At 51.3% G+C, this 19,109-nt stretch overlaps 1 protein-coding gene across 1 annotated transcript; it reads left to right on the forward strand.

The window, feature by feature from the left end:
• Positions 1–674: 674 nt before the first annotated feature.
• PSMD11 (proteasome 26S subunit, non-ATPase 11) lies at positions 675–19,027 on the forward strand. Its single transcript, XM_027711919.2, has 14 exons — positions 675–1,006; positions 2,516–2,617; positions 7,536–7,660; positions 9,495–9,566; positions 9,872–9,929; positions 11,463–11,657; positions 12,111–12,255; positions 12,504–12,564; positions 14,029–14,091; positions 14,622–14,747; positions 15,289–15,324; positions 16,621–16,672; positions 17,529–17,671; positions 17,785–19,027. The coding sequence occupies exons 1-13, from the start codon at positions 916–918 to the stop codon at positions 17,669–17,671; spliced, it is 1,269 nt and encodes a 422-aa protein (XP_027567720.1). The 5' UTR covers positions 675–915; the 3' UTR covers positions 17,785–19,027.
• Positions 19,028–19,109: the final 82 nt, after the last annotated feature.

A 19,109-nucleotide genomic window follows, 5' to 3' on the forward strand; every position in this document is an offset into this window, starting at 1 on the left:
GCTGTGCGGGCCGTGGGATCCCCTGGGACCCCCCGGGATCGATGTGGTCCCACGCTGCAGCCCCCTCTCCCGCGCCAGGCCCACGGGTGGGGGGTGTCCCACGAGGGACCCCCCCTTCACCCCACGCCACCGCGCAGCCACAGTGGGACCCCCGGGGTGCCCCACGGCGGTCTCGGTGCCAGAGCCCCACACAGGTCGCGGTGGGGGTCCCTCGGCCCCGTGTTCCCCCCGCCCCCTCCCCTCCTTTCCCTAGGACGGGGCGGGACCCCCGGGACTCACAGACCACGCCCACTTCCTAGACCACGCCCACCCTAAACATCACCCAACTCAATAGACCACGCCCGCCCCGGGTCCCGCCCCTTCTCAAGCCTCGCCCTCCCCCTTGAAACCACGCCCCCTTCTCCCCGGCGAGCGCGCCCTTCGGCAGACCACACCCCCCGGCAGCTATTTTGCATGACCACGCCCATTTAAAAAACAACCACGCCCCATCCATGCAAAACATTCAGCCTTAGGCCACGCCCCCTTCCACAGACCACGCCCCCTTGCTTGCTCCCAGTCTGCCTCCCCTCACCAAACCACGCCCCCTCACGCAAACCACGCCCCCTTCCGCCGCCAAACGCTGTCTTTCCAACCGCTCCTTCCCTCCCTCCCTGCCATCTCTCGCTCCCTGCCATCCCTCCCTCCCTGCCATCCCTCCTCTCCTCCCCAAACCCCGCCCATTTTCCTTCCCCTCCAAACGCGCCCTTCTCACACGACCCCCTCCTTCCCGGGCCGCGCCCCTTCCGTTAACCCCGCCCCCTCAGGCCCCGCCCCGCCCCTCCCTCGCGCCGTTCCCGCCATGCCGCACGGCGGAAGGGGCGCGGCTGCGGCGGCGGCGCCGCCCCTTCCGTGAGGGCGGCGAGGCGGAGGAGCAAGATGGCGGCGGCGGCCGTGCTGGAGCTGCAGCGCGCGCGGTCCCTACTCTCCACCGACCGCGAGGCCTCCATCGCCATCCTGCACTCCATCGGTGAGCGCCCCGGCAGCCGCCGCGCCGCACGCCCCGCGCCCGCAACGCGCCCGCAACGCGCTCCCCCCGGCGCCCCGCGCCGCTGCTGACTCACCGTGCGGGCAGCGCGGCCTGGGGCCCGGCCCGCTCCGCGCCGCGGGGCTATGGAGGAGTCGCAGCCGGCGCTGTGTGAGCGTTGATGTGTGAGGGGGTGCTCGGGCTGTGCCGGTTCGCGGGGGGTTCGCGTTGCGGTGCCGCGGCCGCGCTGAAGGGCGGGCGGCGAGGGCTCCTCCTGCAGCTCTGGAATTCCCTGTGAACCCTCTCAGCGCTGAGCTTTGAGGGGGTTTTTCGTTGTGCCGCGGCTCGGTTTGAACTCCTCGCCGGAGAGCTTCACCCCGTGTTCGCTCTGCTCGTCCCTGGCGGGTGCTGGTGGCACCCCCTGCCCTGGGCATTTATTGGAGGCGTTGAAGGGGTTGTCAGTGATTTGGGGGTAAGAGAGCGGAGAGCCCTCGAAACCGGTGTAAAAGCAGTAGCGCCTTAATTGTTGTGCCGTGCGGGGACTCTGCGGAGGTGCCGTGACCCGCTGTCACCCCGCTGTGCCGGGACAAGTTTTCCTGGTGCTCGTGTCCGGCCTCGGAGGGGCTGTCGGGGCTTTAAGAGTTGTTTGTGCCTCCCTCGGTGTTTTGCTGGTTGTTCAGGGGTTGGTGTTCTCGAGTCACGTTGGGCCGGGTCAGGCTCAGTCAGGACAGCCCCAGCTGTGGGGCGGGGGGATCAGGAGCAGCCCGGAGTGTTGTGCGATGCTTTTCTCCTTGAGAGCAAAGTTCCCTCGCTTTGGGCACCGCACTGAGTTACAGGGGCTGAGAGCCACAGTCCGGGCTCCTGGAGGGTTTAGTCCCCTCAGAGCTGGGATTTTAGCTCTGTTTGTGGGGGAGTTGGAGGGATTCCCTGCGCTGGGGGTGGTGGCAGGGAAGGAAAGGGATAACTCATGAATTGGTGCTTCTGGGTGTCGTTTGGCCCTTTACCTGCCCGGGAGCAGAGTCACTCACCTGGCACAGAGTGTAGTGGCACTGCCAGCAGCTGTGACACCTGAGTGAGGGGGGACATACCCACCTCTCAGAGATGGTGTTGCGCTGCATTTCATCCACAGGATCTCAGCTTAACACACAGAGCAGCAGAGTGGGATATCCCCAGAAATCCCATTAAATGCCCTTTATCTGGTTCTGTGGCTCTGCTCTGTGGTGGTGTCTGTAAATGCCACTTGCACAGCTGGACAAGCTGAATGAGACTGTTCAGAGCTGGGATTGCAGTGGGGTCTGTCAGCTGTGATACCCTCATGGAGCACAGGCAAAGCTCTACAAACTGAATTTAAACCTCCCACAGAACCTGCCCCCCTGACCTCTCGGGCTGGGCTGAACTCACCTGTGCCTGTGGGATCAGCTCCTGCTTTTGGGCACCTCTCCAGGAGCTGACCAGCAGGGATTGTCCTCTGGAACAGCACCAAAGCAACGTTTCCTGTGTTTTTTTCCCCAGTGAAACGTGAGGTCTATGAGGACGATGAGGAAGCAGTGCAAGTCAAGGAGCAGAGCATCCTGGAGCTGGCATCACTACTGGCCCAGACTGGGCAGGCAGAAGGTGAGTCTGAGATCCAGCTGAGCTGACAGGAGGTACTGCAGCCAGTGGGTTTAGTCTCCTTATTTATGGGACAGCAGGAAAAGCAACTTTTGGCAGGGAATGTTTTCTCAGAGACAGGACAGAAACTAGACTAAAAAAACCCTAAAAAATTAAATAAACAACATAAAATGTTAATCTTGTGCTGCTTGTCCCAGTGTCCCAAATGATGCTGCTGTACAGTTCAGTCTGTGACCTTTGGACGTGTTGGTCTTTTAGTACAAGTGATTAAAGTTTTGTTAAGTCATTGTGTTTGGGATGAGAAGTGTCTCCTGATTGGTTTTTAATTCCCTCAGAGCCTTGTTTCAAATGGGAAAGTTTGTCCCATAAAGTCCTTTCTCTCCAGCAGCTTCCCTCACAATTAATTGATTTATCTGCTGGGCCATGACATCAGCAAAGCCTGCCCAGCTCCACACGGGAGCAGGATGGGACAGTCCCTCCATTGTGAGGGGACAGAGATGGAGTTGAGTTCTCTGTTCAGTGATTATTTGGAATCTGTTCCTGTCCTCTGTTTCCTCAGGGCAGGGGGTTGGTTAGTTTGCACTCAGCAGTTTGGGGTTGTGTTTTTGGGGGCACTTTTCACCTGGAGCACTGCAGGAGCTGTCACACCGTGTCGGTGTTCCCTGGCCAGGCTGCAGCCCTGGGGTTTCTGCCTGTGCACAGCAGTGGGGCAGGGTGAGGAGTGGAAGGTGTGTGCTCTTAAGTCTGGCACTGGTGGGGAAAGCAGCCCAGCAGGAGGTTTAATCACACTGGAATTGGACTGGGACACCAGAGCTGACACTGGGAAAGCTCTGTGAGGGCTCAGGGAGCTGCTGATCCAGACCACAGTTTATATTTGTTGTGGAATTACCCCCTGGTGTCCCACTGGCCAGCCTTTTGAAACATCTCTTTGGCTGGGCCGTTTAGGTGCTCTGCCCATATCCACAGGTGTTTTGAGCATTCCAGACCCCAGCCCCACTGTGGATCCCATTTAAAAGGGCTGGGGACGGGAGATGACTGGCCCTGAGAGCAGTGCTGGAAACAAAGGTGCTGTCCCTTCACTCAGGTGTGCACCTCTGATTCCTGCTGGGGACTCCTTCCAGAGCCTCTGGGGAACAATAAACCCTTCCAGCACAGCATTCCTGCAGGAAGGCCTGGAGCAGGACAAAGGAAGCTGCTGTACAAGTGCCCCTTTCCTAATTGAAGTCAGTCAGCTCGGTGGGGGTGTCACTGTGCCAGTGCCCTTTGCACTCTGCTGTTTACTCATGTAGAAAAAACCAAACATGGTTCTGCCCCTGCTCCAAGGGAGATGTGAGTGTTTGGGCCAAAAAGGGGGAAACCATCACCAGGGTCTCCTCAGGTCAGTGTGGGATGTGCTGCTGGGGAGCAGAACTGGGAGCAGAGTCCATGTGACCTCCTCATCTCTGCAGAGCTTGGAGTAGTCTTGAGTTTAAGTGGAAGTTTTACACCAGTATAAAGAACTCCGAGGTTTTCTGAGAGGGTGGGCAGCTAATAGATTTATTTCTTTTTAAGGGGAAGGCTAAGAAATTGAAAATAACAACATTAACTCATCAAACGCAGGGTTATGAAGGAGCAAACTCGAAATGTATTTGCAGGGTGTTAGAGAGAACACTGAACTGCAGAGTGATCTTGTTCTGGGTAGAAGAAAATGAATGTGGTGACATTAAAATGCCAGCTGTGTGTGTGTAGATGGGAGTGGGATCAGCAGGATGTGCTTTTTGGAGGTGTGGTGGAGCTGGGGGGGAAGGAATGGGTTCCCCAGCTTGGGGCTGTGCTGGTGCTGTGGGAGAGGCTCTGTCACCTTCCCTTCCTGTCACTTTTCCAGGTTTGGTTTTAGCAAGTGGTGACAGGTGACAGGTTTGAGGTGTTGCAGTGCCCAGTTTCCCTAGAAGTGGATATTGGGAAGGAATCCTTCCCTGTGAGAGTGGGGAGGCCCTGGCACAGGGTGCCCAGAGAAGCTGTGGCTGCCCCTGGATCCCTGGAAGTGTCCAAGGCCAGGTTGGACGGGGCTTGGAGCAACCTGGGCTGGTGGGAGGTGTCCCTGCCCGTGGCAGGGGGTGGCTTTAAGGTCCCTTCCAACCCAAAGCATTCCATGATTCCATGACTCTGCTGAATTGCAGCCTTTGTTTAGAAAAACAACAATAATACCAGTGACCCTCTTCAATCCTGTGTCCTTATCAAGCAGATAAACTCACAGATCAATTCCTTTTTTTTTTGTGACAGTTCTAGGTTTTTATAGAATTGGAATAACTCGGATCAGGAATTTGGATCCATGATGTGTGAGCTCATGGAAGCACTTTCCCCCAGGATGAGCAGCAAGGCTTAATTTTCCAGAGCTGCTGCTCATCACTTCTCCAGAGCTGTCATCACACCCCTTTGCCAGGCATTGCATTCCCTTGAAAAAAATAAAATCCTAAAAATAGTTGATGGTTATGTTGGTAGGGAAGAGAAATTTCTGTGGGAACTTTGATCCCGTGTGGCTGAAGGTGTAGTTTGCAAAATGCACAGCTGGATTCCAGCTGTTGACTTGGGTTTCTCCTGAGTTCTGGGGCAGCTGCCGAGCACATCAGTGGAAAGGTTGGACACATCCTGCATTATGTTTCACCTGATTTTTCCTTTTTTTTCTTCTAAAGTTCCTGTGGGGAAGAGTATGATGGGCACTAAAGCCATGATTCCACTGGGCCTGAGGGGCTGGGGTAGCACAGGGACGCACAGGAGGAGGTGCTTGGGGGTGGTTGAGAGCTGATGGATCCAGAGCCCCCCTTCCCAGCTCACATCCTGACCCCTGGGAGTGGCTCTGTGCAGAACTGAGGTGCTGGAAGGAGCTGTGTGCTGCTCTCGTGGGGGTTTGTTTGCTGTGTGTGAAACCAAAGTGTTTGGCTTGGGTTCAGATGATTGGGATTTGCATCCATGAGTGGTACTGGGGGTTAAATGGACCTCAGGACAGGAGTGGTGTGGGTGAAGTGGGGCAGCAGATATCAGTTCCTTGTGGAGTGAAAGCTGGGCACTGTCAGGGCTTAGATATTAAAGCAACTGTACCTTAGTTCTAGAAAAACCTGCCCATGTGTGCTCTGGCAGAGAGAAAGTCAAACTTTTACGAAGGCTAAGGCCTGACAGAGCATCTTGTTTTGTTCCCTGTTCCAAGTATTTCATTGTGGAAGGATTCAGGATCTCTTGCACTGCAGTTTGGGAATGAGGCTGCTCTGAGGATCAAGGGCACACCCCACATAAGTTCTGTTTGCTCTAAATCTGTGCTTTGAGATGTTTGAAAATGTCAGTACAACATCATTCCAGGGCCTAAAGGGGCTCCAGGAGAGCTGGAGAGGGATGTGGGACAAGGACCTGGAGAGACAGGACACAGGGAATGGCTTCCCACTGCCAGAGGGCAGGGTTAGATGGATATTGGGAAGAAATTCCTCCCTGTGAGGGTGGGGAGGCCCTGGCACAGGTTGCCCAGAGAAGCTGTGGCTGCCCCTGGATCCCTGGAAGTGTCCAAGGCCAGGTTGGACGGGGCTTGGAGCAACCTGGGCTGGTGGAAGGTGTCCCTGCCCATGGCAGGGGGTGGCACTGGGTGGGCTTTAAGGTCCCTTCCAACCCAAACTATTCCATGATCACCATGAGTGATTGGATTGGAAAAAACTGGGTTCCACTTCTTAAGAGTGTGAGACATGAGTTGTATCAGACTTGATTAGACTTAAAATAAATAGGTTGAAAAAGTAAAAAATATGAGGAATAATTTTTAGATATTAGTAAGATATTCTCATGACGATTACTTTGCATTACTGCTAAATGAAATATGGAAGAAACCTTGTTTTCATTTGTTTTTATTGGAATCCTCCCAAACTGAAATCCTCCTGATACTCCCCCATATACTAATTGAAATAAAATTAGTCTCTTATTTTAGTTTTGATTTGATACCGGTTTGATACAGAGTATATTGCAGATTCCTGAATTAGTCATTACAAGTCTTTGTTTGATTTTTCTTTTATTATTACTGAATCTTGTAAACACAGTGGTGTGAGATCCACCTGATATTTGAGTGAGACTCAGAAATCTGGGGCAAATAGCTGCGATTTCAGTGTAAACCCCTCTGCTGGTGAGTCAGCACTGAATCCTGCTCTGCTGGAAGATCATCTTCCCAACCTGCAAACAGCCCTGGTGGGACCTGCCCCGCTGGCCACGTGTTGGTTGTTGTAGGAGACTTTTCACTTGTGCAATTCCAGCAGGTCACTCCCAGGGTGACACCTGGAGCTGCTGTGCCCTGACAGCCACATTCCTGCTCTCTGGCAATGACACTTTAGGGTGTTTCTTCATAAAGACAGACTTTTCCTTCTTCCACCTCTTCTAAAGACTCCCTTTATACCTTATAATATACCTATTACGAGCAGAAATGTAGTTATTTGAGGTAAGAGCTAATCAGGTAAAGGTGTAGCTGGAGTGATAAGGAATGTCATTTCCCAGCAGTTGGAGTGTTAAGGAATGTCATTTCCCAGCAGTTGGAGTGTTAAGGAATGTCATTTCCCATTTTGGAGCAGGGAGTGTATCCGACTTCCTGGGTCTAGCATCAAACTGAGATCATAAAAACACATTTAAACCATGAACTCCATTTTGCAGAGAAATCTCAAAGCATTTAGCAGATCCTTACATTTCTAAAAGGTGCCTGAGGCAGAAGTAGTTCCAGCTGGTGGTAACTGGGGAGCTGCAGCACCAGGCAGTGCGGGCGAGGCTGGAGCCCCCTGTTTGCTGCAGGTGACATTTATCACTGTGTCCTGTGAAAATAACGTGGAGAAACTGCCTGTTTGGTGGAATAAATGCTGTGTGCAGACCTGTCAGCAGCTCTTGGCTCTTGTATTTCATGATTTGGGGTTTGTTTTTTCTCCAGAGCTGGGAGGACTCCTGAAGTATATCCGGCCCTTCTTGAACATCATCAGCAAAGCCAAGGCCGCCCATATAGTGCGGGTCCTGCTCGACCTGCTCCTTAACATGGAGGCAGCCACAGGACAGGAGGTGAGGCTGCAGTTCCAGCAGCAATTCCAGCTGTTCCTCAAAAGCTGCAATACCCTTATCTGACCTAGTTTGCTTCGCACTCGAGAATTATTCGTGTCATTTGAATGCACTTGGATGTATTTTATAAATAAAACATCAGATGATTTGATTCACAACCATGTTTTCCTGCTGCAGGTTAGGAGTGGTTCCCACCCTGTCTTAGGTTTGTGTTGTTTCCTCAGGTTGGGCTGGGTTGGATATTAGGGAAGATTTCCTCACGGAAGGGGTTGTCCAGGCCTGGCACAGTCCCCATCCTGGAGGGATTTGAAAGATGTGTGGATGTGGCACTTGGGGACATGGTCAGTGGTTGCCATTCTGGGGGAGTGCTTGGACTCGATGATCTTTGGGGTCTTCTCCAACCTAAATGATTTTAGGTACAGCGTTAGGAGTGTTTTGTAGCATGGTCAGTGTTGGGGATGTGAGAGGTGCTCCACCTGCTCCAGGTGGGCCTGGTGTGGGATGGCACAGAGGAGCTGTCCAGGAGCTGCTGGGGTTCAATGGTCAGTGTTACTCAGCATCTTCCACCTGGAGACAGAGTGTGGGGGATGTTTTACTGCACAGAGGCGTGAAAGTTACTCCTGAAGTGGGAGTGGAAAGAGTTTTACAGCTGTAAACTGTGTCAGTGGATGAATTTCTCCACAGAAAGCCCAGGACAGTCTAACCCAGTTAGGATTCAGTCTGTTCTCATCAGCTCCCTAGGATACAGTTGTCTGGTGTTTGGAGTTTTTCCCCACTCTTTGGTTATTTGGGAATGGGATAAGAACAGGAGCATCTTATAAGTGATGAGGAGCCACTCCCAAGCAGTGCTGACCTGCAGTGGGCTGTACTGGCACACCAGTCCCTTAGGTGGAGAAGAGAGACAGGAGCAGCAGGTCAGGGACAAAACCCACATAAAACCTGCACACAGGGACTGACAGACTGCAGGGCAGGTTTGGTTCTGCCATGCTGAGGGGCAGGTGATGTTCTCATTAGCCAAATTAGCACAGAACCATCACCTTTCAGTGCAGGTAACCCAGGAAATGTTCCTCCAAATTTGCTGTTTGCTTCTTGTGCCTTCTGTGTGATGTTGCCATAAATGGTGACAGAATGTTTTGCCTCCCTTTAGCAGAAGGGATCAGGAAGTGGGGTGGGATGTGCAGGTGAGAAGAGAGGAATCCTTAAATCATCAGGAGAAGATGAGCAGCTTCAGACTCTTCTAAAGTTAACTTGCTGTAAAGGACAATATTTGGGTGCAGTTGCAAAAGGAGTTGGAACAACAGCAATGGAAATAGGACCCAATGAGTCAAAATTATTAATTTTCAAGCATATTCCAAACCCAAACCCTTAAGGAATGGTGACATCTGACCTATGAGGTTCTTAATGCAGCAGTCCTGAATCCTTTCAGAAATGTTCCAAGGGACTTGGTGTTGAGAAGACTCCCAGGAGCCCAGTGAAGCAATGAAAATTGGAGGTTTCTCCAGCTCCTAATGCTCCAGCTATCCCTGGGCAACAAATTGAAACCTCATAATGGCTTTTTATAAAATGGTCACATTTAATAAGCAGCGAGGAGGAGCTGCTCCAGAGATCCTGGGAAAAGGATTTCCTGAGCCTGGCACCTCAGGACATTTATTTTCCTTAGTTGAAAACAGCATAATTGTGAGTTTTAACTTGTTAGTGCCTCCCCCAAATGCCTCCGAACGACACCAAAGGTGTCGTTCGGAGGCATTTGGGGGAGGCACTAACAAGGAAAGCTTTTAGCCTTGCCTAGTTAACCTTGACTTTTAGGCTGGACTAATTTCCTTCTGCTCCCTTTAAGGTGGACCTGTGTTTAGAGTGTATTGAATGGGCCAAATTAGAGAAGAGGACTTTCCTACGCCAGGCTCTGGAGGTAGGTTTACTACATCCCAAACCCGTGTAGGTCACATCATCCCCTTAATCAGATTTAACACCTGTCAGAAGTGTGTGTTGTCTTTGTGTGTGTCTCATGGGTGGGCATTAATTACACTAAAATCAGTGGTTCTCCTCAAAAAAAAAAAAAAAAGGGCAGGATTTTGTCCACAACTTGGACCACGTAACGTGTCAAACATAGATTAATTTTAGTGAGGTGTGTGCAGATGAGAATGTCCAAAGTTTCATTTTACAAAATAAATCTGTTCTGGCTTTCCTCACAGCAGTTCCTTTTCTGTTCTCCAGGCCAGGCTGGTCTCTCTCTACTTCGACAACAAGAAGTACCAAGAAGCTTTGCAACTAGGTGAGGCTCCCACTAGATGGTGGTAGTAGATCTCTGCTTTTAAATGACTCTTGACAAGGGAAACCACGGGCTGGGTCACGTTCCTTGATAAGTTTTGTAGGATTTGGCTGTTAAATTCCTCAGTGCTGTGCCAGTTCTGCCACCTCTTGCTGTAGCTGGGTGGTAACAGCTCTTAGAGATGTCTTTGTTCTCGTTGTTCCACCATCCTCACCCATCTCACCTGGTCTCAAGGCCAGGTTGGACGAGGCTTGGAGCAATCTGGGCTAGTGGAAAGTGTCCCTGCCCGTGGCAGGAGGTGGAATGAGATGAGCTTTAAGGCCCTTTCCAACCTAAACCGTTCCAGGATTCTGTGACTTATTAATTACAAATAATTTTGGAGGCTGTATCCAGTTGAAGGCTGGAGTTTGGCTGCTGCTGGCACATGCTGGAATACACTGCTGTGGTCAGGCTGAAGGGAGAAAGCAGCTTTTTGTCCCGTTGCTCAAACACAACCCCAGGAAAGCAGTGGTAGTGCTGGGAAATGGCAGAACCTCTGTGGGTGTCCTTAGACCAGCTCTGGTGAGGTGCTGTAAAGACTTCAAGAATTTGCTCCTGCACCACCTGAGATGGTCATTAACCACATCAACTCCTGCTCTGCCCCAGAGCAGAGTGAAGCAGGCCATCTTACAGCTCCCCTGCTGCCTTTTAAATGCTCATTTTGGAAATGACTGCAGATGAAAGTTTAAGCTGTGAGTGAGGTTTAAGGTGGCTGAGGGGTGTTTGCACAGCAGTGTGGCAGAGCAGGGCTGAGGGGTGACTGCATGGACACAGTGCTCACCTGGGACCCACAACTTCTGAACCTGAGTGGTGGCACGAGCTGTGTCATGTCCAGAGTCACCTGGGGGACTTGTTTCTGATCAGAATATCAAGTTAAGTGCTGTTGTACATGGAATTCAGGATGGAGTTAGAACTAATTTGCATGCAGAAATGTAATGAACTCAGGTTTCAACTGATCAGAGGCCACACTCCAAAGCTGTGCTTAACGAGTTTAATCCCTTGGGGACTTGGGAAGGCCTGTACCTCTAGGACAGCCCCTGTGATGCTCCACTGAGGGGTCAGTGTTGTGTCCATGGCTGTGGGGGGTCAGGGCAAGCAGGGAGTCTCTGGGATGTTTTTGGGATAATCTGTTCTTTTCTACCCAATAATGCAGTTTCAGATCTGCTTTTCCACCCCTGAGAACAGCAAGGCAGGAGGAGGTGCTCATCTCTGCTCACCTAAGTTACCTCTTGGTTTAGTGGGGGGAAAGAAGGAGACAAGTTTTCTCCAAGACTGGCTCATTCTGTCCTCACAAGGCTTTGATGTGCCAGCTTACCTTGGCATCCTTTAGCCTGTCCATTCCCACCTCCCACATTTGTCCTGTAAATATCCTGTGCTTAAAGCATTCCTCCCTCATCCCATCATCTTAGGAGATGCTTAAAAATCCTCAAGTCTCACCTTTAGGGCCCTGGTTTGGGAGCAGCAGGTCCCAGAGCTGTTGTCCTTCCCCTCTGCCAGGCTCCCAGCTCCTGCGGGAATTGAAGAAGATGGATGACAAGGCACTGCTGGTGGAAGTGCAGCTGTTGGAGAGCAAGACTTACCATGCCCTGAGCAACCTGCCAAAAGCAAGAGCAGCCTTAACCTCGGCACGGACCACGGCCAATGCCATCTACTGTCCCCCCAAGCTGCAGGCAGCGCTGGACATGCAGTCAGGTGAGGCCTCCAGGAGAAAGGGGACATCCAGGACTCCTCCTGACACATCAGTGACTCGTCCTGAAGGGAATAATGGAAAATGATGCTCGGTGGGACCTCAAGGTGCCCACCCGTCTCCCCAGTTCCAATGACATTGCTCCTGACACTTGTGTTTCCAGCCCAGTTTTGATAACCCCCAGTGGTGGATGGTCTGTCACCTCCCCAGGCACTGCAGCATTACACTGTGTTCCTGACCCATTACACAGTCCTGACCCAATTTACAGGCACTTACCTGAAGTGCCCCAAACTTGTCTTTCTTAAAATGTCCTCGTAAGAGAGGGCAGGGATGTTCTTCTCACAGAGATGAGGGAAAGGGGGCACAGGATTCCCTTTACTGAGTACTGCTGAGCAACCAAATTGTTCTGTCCTCTTCCAGTTATGTCCAGAATGACCTCTGGTTTGTCCCTCCCACAGGTATTATCCATGCAGCAGAAGAGAAGGACTGGAAAACAGCCTATTCATATTTCTATGAGGCATTTGAGGGAAATGATTCAATTGACAACCCCAAAGCCATCATTGCACTGAAGTACATGTTGCTGTGCAAAATCATGCTGAACAGGTACGTGGCAAATGGTGCTGGGAAGAACATCCCTGCATTTCCAGGGGAAAGGCTTTTTGTTTATAAGGCTCTGAGTTCTGATGAGGGAACTCAAGCAGTGTCTGCTTTATCACCTAATCAATGCTTCTCAGATGGTGTTGTTTGAACTGTAGTAATTTGCTGTCAGTTGGGAATTTTGGAGGCACTCTGAGGTTTAAGCTGACCTTGTTGCTGAATAAATGCTCTGTTCCCTTCCCTCCCCTCTCTAGCCCAGAAGATGTGCAAGCATTAGTGAGTGGGAAGCTTGCTCTGCGGTATGCAGGAAGACAGGTATAGAAACTTAATCCTTCCTATCTTCCTCTTATCTCTCAGAATACTGGGTTATTCTTTTTGTCAAACACTTTGGTCTTTTCATACCAAAATGCCACTCCTGAGTGAAATCCAGAACTGATTAAATTACCAGGAATCATTACCAGCAGTCAGTTGCCTTCAAGGGATTTCCAGTGATTTTCACAACCTGAGAACCTGGGGGGTTCACTTGGTTTCCCCTGTTTTTCTCCTCCCTTCATGAACCACAAACTGCCCAATGGCATCAGGGCCTCGTGTCCCAGCCCAGCAGGTTGAGTCCCGGGGGGCTGTGAGGTGGAAGGAATTGTTAAATCTTCTGTTCATTCTGGCATGTGAACGTGCCAGGCTGGGAATGCTGCTCCTAAATTAAATCCAGGGATGCTTCTGGAGTGTGCAGTGCCAGAATCCAGGCTGGGAGCCTCCTGCCCTCAGGGCTGTGCTCAGGCTGGGCTGTGCTCTCACTGCCCACAGGGGATTGGGAATTACCAGAGGAGGTCAGTGTGGAAGAGTCTGACATGGGGATATCCCTCCTGGAGCAGGAAGGGCAGCCCTAATCCTGCCTCATCCCCTTCCCCAGCCTGCCAGCTGGTTGGAGGCTCCTCTCCAGAGCAGGAGGGGCAGCTGGGTGGGAGATCCTGGGTATTGTCCAAACTGTGCTGCTGAGACAGCCACGATCAGCAGTTCCTGCAGCAGCTGGGGAACAGCATGGGGAGCCCTGGGGACAGCTCAGTGGGAACTGTGGAATATCCTGAGTTGGAAAGGACTCACAAAGATCATCAAGTCCAACTCCTGGCTCTGCACAGGACAATCCCAAAAAGAAAGGGGGCAGCAGAATCCTGGGCCTTGTGCACCAGATCCACGTCCTGGGCACTGTTCTGCTGTTCTTTGGTGGGGTTACCACTCTCTTTGAGGGAAATCAGGTCGGGGCTGAGGTTCTTGCTTTGTTCCAGCAATTAATGGGTAGACAAGAAGATGCTGTCCCTGGTGGGGTGTCCCTGGTGGGGTGTCCCTGGTGGGGTGTCCCTGGTGGGGTGTCCCTGCTGCTGGCCCCCTGTTACCCAACAGAGGAGATGTGGCTGTGCTGAAGGGGAGGAACTCAGCCTGAGGGCTGAAAATGGCCACCTTCATTTAGCAAGTGCCTAAGGGGGCATTTTCCTTAAAAACAGTGTCAAACTTGCTCCCAGCCTGCAGCTGGTGATCTCAGACCTGCAGACCTTGGGTGCTCTGTGGGGCTGGTTCCACACCGTGTCCTGCAGCTGCTGGACACGTTCCCCCCTCAGCAGCTGCTCTGCCTTGTGGCAGTGACACTCCCAGGGCTCTGTGGCACAAGGAACATTCCTGGTTTCCTGCTTAAGCACTTTCCCAGGATACTGCACAGTTTGCATAATCTCAGTGAGAGGAGATTCCAGAAAGAAATAACCTCTTTTTGGTGTTCTTTCCCCGCAGACAGAAGCACTAAAATGCGTGGCACAGGCCAGCAAGAACCGGTCGCTGGCAGATTTTGAAAAGGTGAGACAGCAAATGGGGCCTGGCTGGACAAAAACCAGTCAGAAATGCCAGGTTTGGAAAGCTGTAGGAGCTGCTACATCCTACAGCAGGAAACCATGGAAACATTGATAGAAAACAACAGTGCACCAAGCAAATACCCCTCAATAATCAACCGGTTTGCTTTTCTCAGCGTGGGGGGTAAACTTGTTTGAACCTGGTTTTTTTAACTTTTTATATTTGAAGAGCCAACTCAGAAGCAGTTTTCCTTTTGGTGCTGTTCACTGGGATGTGTATCTTCCTGAAATTTTTCCTGGCTCCAGCAAGAATAGCCACAGAGGATTCCCATGTCAGGAGCCAATCCTGCTGCGTGTGAAGCAGAGATTTGGGCTTATGTGAGGATGAAAAAAAGCTTGAAAGGCTGCTGGGCTGTCATGACCTCCTGGCTTTTAGCTAAGTTTGGGGTTGGATTAGCCATGATACTGTGCTGGGCAAGGAGGGGAGGGGGTTTCATCCTCAGAGAACCTGTTTTACCTCAACTGTTTCTTCCACAGGCCCTGACAGACTATAAGGTGGAGCTCAGGGACGACCCCATCATAAACACTCACTTGGCCAAGCTCTATGATAATTTATTGGAACAGAACCTGATCAGAGTCATTGAACCCTTCTCCAGAGTACAGGTAAATGTTTCCAGCAGCACATCCAGCTGGTGCCTCTGTCCCCTGCTGCTGGGGGGTGAGGGACTTGTTCCCTCATGGAATACCCCTTACTCAGAGCTGCTCAGCACTTCAGAGCTCAGGGTTCATTGTGTTCAGCTGAAAAAATGATCAGGAGGGGGCTGAGACTTTTGGAAAACCACATTTCAGTGTCACTGGCCTTTCCACCTGTTTCCCTTATGCTTGCTGAAAGGTGACTGGCTTTGGACCCTGAAGGTAACAGTGTTTTTCTTTGATGAGCTCTGACAGGGTGTGGGCAAAGCTGCCACGGTCTTGGAGATGAAATATTTCATGTTTCAGAGTGAAAGGGCTTTAGATGTCCAGTCCACTTTCAGTTAAAATTAGACACAAAGGACCTGAAGCTGCAGAGAGGACAAAGCCACTGCAGATTTTTAGCCCAGAGCATTTCCAGGCCCTTGAGCTGTTCCAAAGAGCCCCAAACCTCTGTGTTCTGTGTCCAAAGTGCAGCGAAAGATTTACCTGACTCTGTTGGTCTCTCTTGTAGATTGAACACATATCCAGCCTCATCAAGCTCTCAAAGGTAAGAACCTCACTAGAAATCAGTGACACATCTTAAAAGGGCAGAGGAATTGGGGTTAAATGGCATTTGCCACTGGGAACTAAACATGAAGTGTGACAGATGAGCTCCACAGCATTCCCAGGCAAATATCCCCTTGGGAATTCAACTTTAACATGGGCAGTTCCTGGGAGGCATCAAGTCTTCCTGTCTCTAGACTTTGCTGTAACATCCCCTTCCCTCACATGGGTTTTACTCCCTCTCTTGGCACTTTCTTTTTATTGGAGACAGATTTTCCTCTGCTGCAGGAACAGCTCCTGTCCTGACTGGCTCAGTCTTCCCTGCTGCCCTGGTCTAATCCCCTGAGCATACCCAGGGGAACCTTTCTTAGACCTTTAAGATCCAGGATCCAGCTAATCACCCTGCAGTGTCATCAGGGCTGTGACTGTCACACTGACTGTTGCAATAACTGCTTTACAGATAATCCCAACCAGATTAAGTTTTAGGGAAATCCAGTGTAATCCCAGGAAGTTGCATCCCAGAGTGCTGCTGTCGTGTCCTGGCAGTGAGGGCAGAGGTTTGGACGTGAGCTGAGCTGGTCACAGAGTCACAGGGATCACTGAGGTTGGAAAAGGCCTCTGACATCATCAAGTCCAACTGTTCCCCCAGCACTGCCAAGGCCACCACTGACCCATGTCCCCAAGGGCCACATCCATGTGGCTTTTAAACCCCTCCAGGGATGGAGACTCTCCAGTTGCCCAGGGCTGGACAACCCTCTCCATGAAGAAATTTTTTCCTGATATCCAGCCCAAACCTCTCCTGGCACACGGTTTTTTCCTAGACCAGCCCTTGGTGTTTAACACATCCTTAATATCTGGAGTAAAAGCTGCTCTGCAGCTCTTTAACTGCAGCTGTGTCCCCTCTGCCCAAGGAGCTGGAGAGGAGCTGCCTCCCGTGGGCCTGCCTGGTGCTGGGTGGATTAAATAAAACTTGGCCAACTCTTGACCTAATCCTTGCTGAACTGAGCTAGAATGTTCCAGATCCCCTGAGGAGTAAAGCCTGTCTGAAGTGACAGATTCAGCATCATCTGTGGAACAAGGAGGCAGGACATCCTGGGTTTTCTCCTCATTAAAAGCTGCTCCTTAATTTCCTGAGGCATCTAAAGCATGTGGTGGCATCAAAGCCTGTCCTGACATTCAGTGAGGAAGTAGCTGCTCTTGAGCAGTGCTCATGTCCCACCAGGGCTGAGTGTGGAGCAGTAAAATTCACATGTTTTTATGTGCTTCTGGGAGACTTTTGATTTCTCTGCTTCAATTTCAGGCTGAGGTAGAAAGGAAGCTGTCACAGATGATCTTGGACAAGAAGTTTCATGGTGAGTCTCTGCATCCCTCAGTCCTGAGTACCTTGGTGCCTGTGTGTGTACAGAGCTGTGCTTGGACTCCTCTTCCTCCTCTGAACCCTGGGGGTGCTCAGACCTCTGCTCAGCTCAGGTGACAGCCAGGGGGGCTCTTCCTGCTGCTCCATCTGCCTTCTTTAAGCCCAAGGATTGATTTTCACAAATCAGGAGCACTGTTGGGTTCTCCTGTGCTGTGAGAGCATCCAAGGAGGGTGTGGGACCCCCAGGTGGGCTCTTCCCCCATGGAGCTGAGTGGGCTGTGGTCACCTTTCCCAGCTGGTTTGTATCCAGAGTGTTCTGTTGGAAGGGGCACCCCCATGGCACAGGAGGTGCTCTGGGTTGGCTGGGCCCACAGCAGAGGTGCTGCCCTAGTGATCCCTCAAGGAAGCAGCTCTGCTCTGGTTATATTGTCCCTGTGTCAATCAGCAAGGCCCCTGGATCTGGCTGAGGGAGGGGAGGGCTGGAAGCAGCACGCTGGGTGTGGGACACTCTGGAAGGACAGAGCCCACCTGACACCTGGGAACAGTCCCATTACAGACCAGCTCCTTTTTAGCTTTGCTCCAGTGCTGGGCTGGTCCATCCAGCTGGGCACAGGGCAGGGGCAGGGAGCTTGTAGGCAATGAGCTTCTCCTGGATGGCTTCTCAGGCTGTTCCCTGGGATGTATTTTTTCCTGGGAATGCTGATGCAGTCCTGACCAAAATCAGCCAGTCCAGCGCAACACACGAGCCCTTCCCAGACCCTGGGCGTTTCTGGGGTAGATCCCTGATTTCCTACTGTTGGAAGACGTGACCCATGGAGCATCCCAGTGCTAAAGGCAGCTTGTTCCCCCAGGAATCCTCGACCAGGGCGAGGGCGTCCTGATCATCTTCGACGAACCCCCGGTAGACAAAACTTACGAGGCCGCCCTCGAGACGATCCAGAACATGAGCAAAGTAGTGGATTCGCTCTACAACAAAGCCAAGAAGTTGACATAGGTGAGTGGGGCCTCTCCAGGCTCACAGAGCTCCATCCCCATCACTCCCAGGCTGTGTCCCCGAGCCTTGTTCCCTCTCCTCTCGAGTGACATGGCTCTGTTTTCTCTTTGCAGAGTTGAATTTGCTAGCTGTCATTTGGAGAGTGTGTGTGACAGGAGAGTGAAACCTTTGGGAAAATGTTAGGAGACTTTTTTTTTTTTTTTTTTTTCTTCTTCGTTCTACTTTTCGCTCGGAAAGTTTTTAAACTTCCTCATCCGGTGCATCTTGTATTCCAGACGATGCGTGTTCCAGTTTCCATGTAATCTTTACTGGCCGAACTTTGTATCTGGGGCGGGGGGGAAATATTGTTTAAACAAAGAGGGTATTCTAAATAAAAGGAAAAAGGCTTACACTACCTAAACATGTGCTTTCCACTTCCTGAGGGACGGCAGAGTTCAGCAGGGACAGCGTTTTGTTACCAGTAGGTGCCCAAATCCAGTTTGTTTCCTCTCCACCCTGAAACCAGAGCTGTGCTGGTGGAGCACGAGCAGCCAACTCGATTCCATTTGTACTGAACCAAACCAACCCAAAATGTACAGACTGCTGGTTTATTTTTCAAGCCTCAAGGCCTCAGCCCCCCCTGGAAGCAGCTCCGTGGGGGTTTTCCTGCAGGACGGAGCTGTCGGGGTCCCCCTGGCCCCGCTCTGGGCGGAGGGGCCGGTGCAGGTTCCCCTGAGCCTGACTTTGCATGCTCTTGTTTGCAGATAGACTAGGTTTTAAATGTTTTCTCCCCCCCCACCTGCACTGGTAGGAAGAGCAGGTGACCCTGACTGTCCACATTTACTCTGCTGCATCATGTTTGGTTTTTGTTCCCCATCCGATGGAATAGCCCAGTGCAGCTCGCTGGGAGCTTCCTCCTTAGTCCCAAAGCCATGTGGGGGTGGAGCACGGTGTATTCCAGCATGTTCCATTTTCTGGTGAGGTTTCCAGTAGGTTTTAATGCCATTTGGGCAGTGTAAGCTTCTGCATCTCTGTCCTGCTCATTTTTATTTCTCCTGTCTCCTCTGTCTCTTTTTCCCTCTCCATGTTTTTCTTACAAAATTTATATTTTGTAAAAGGATTCTGTTTTATCAGGAAATACTCTGCCTTCACGCTGATTCTTAGACTGGCTGATTTTTCCCTTTTCTGTTCACATTTTGACCTCTCTGACCTTATATTTTATTTTATTTTATTATTCTTAATTTCCATCTCCTCCAGTCAGTCGCTGTTTGGGTTTTTGGCACCATCAATATCAAATGTACAAACGGTTCTTGCTAACCAACACCAGGTATATCTGATGTTCAGATGAGTTCCAATAAAGAATTTTTTTTTCAAAAACCTCTGTCTCCTGTTTTCAGCCACCAAGGCACATCCTGGGCACATTGGGGGCATGTTTTTTTTTTCCTTAGGGAAGGGTGGG

This window comes from Pipra filicauda, unplaced genomic scaffold (assembly GCF_003945595.2).
Source record: "Pipra filicauda isolate LSUMZ 115617 unplaced genomic scaffold, ASM394559v2 scaffold336_size1087642_pilon, whole genome shotgun sequence".
NCBI lineage: Eukaryota > Metazoa > Chordata > Aves > Passeriformes > Pipridae > Pipra > Pipra filicauda.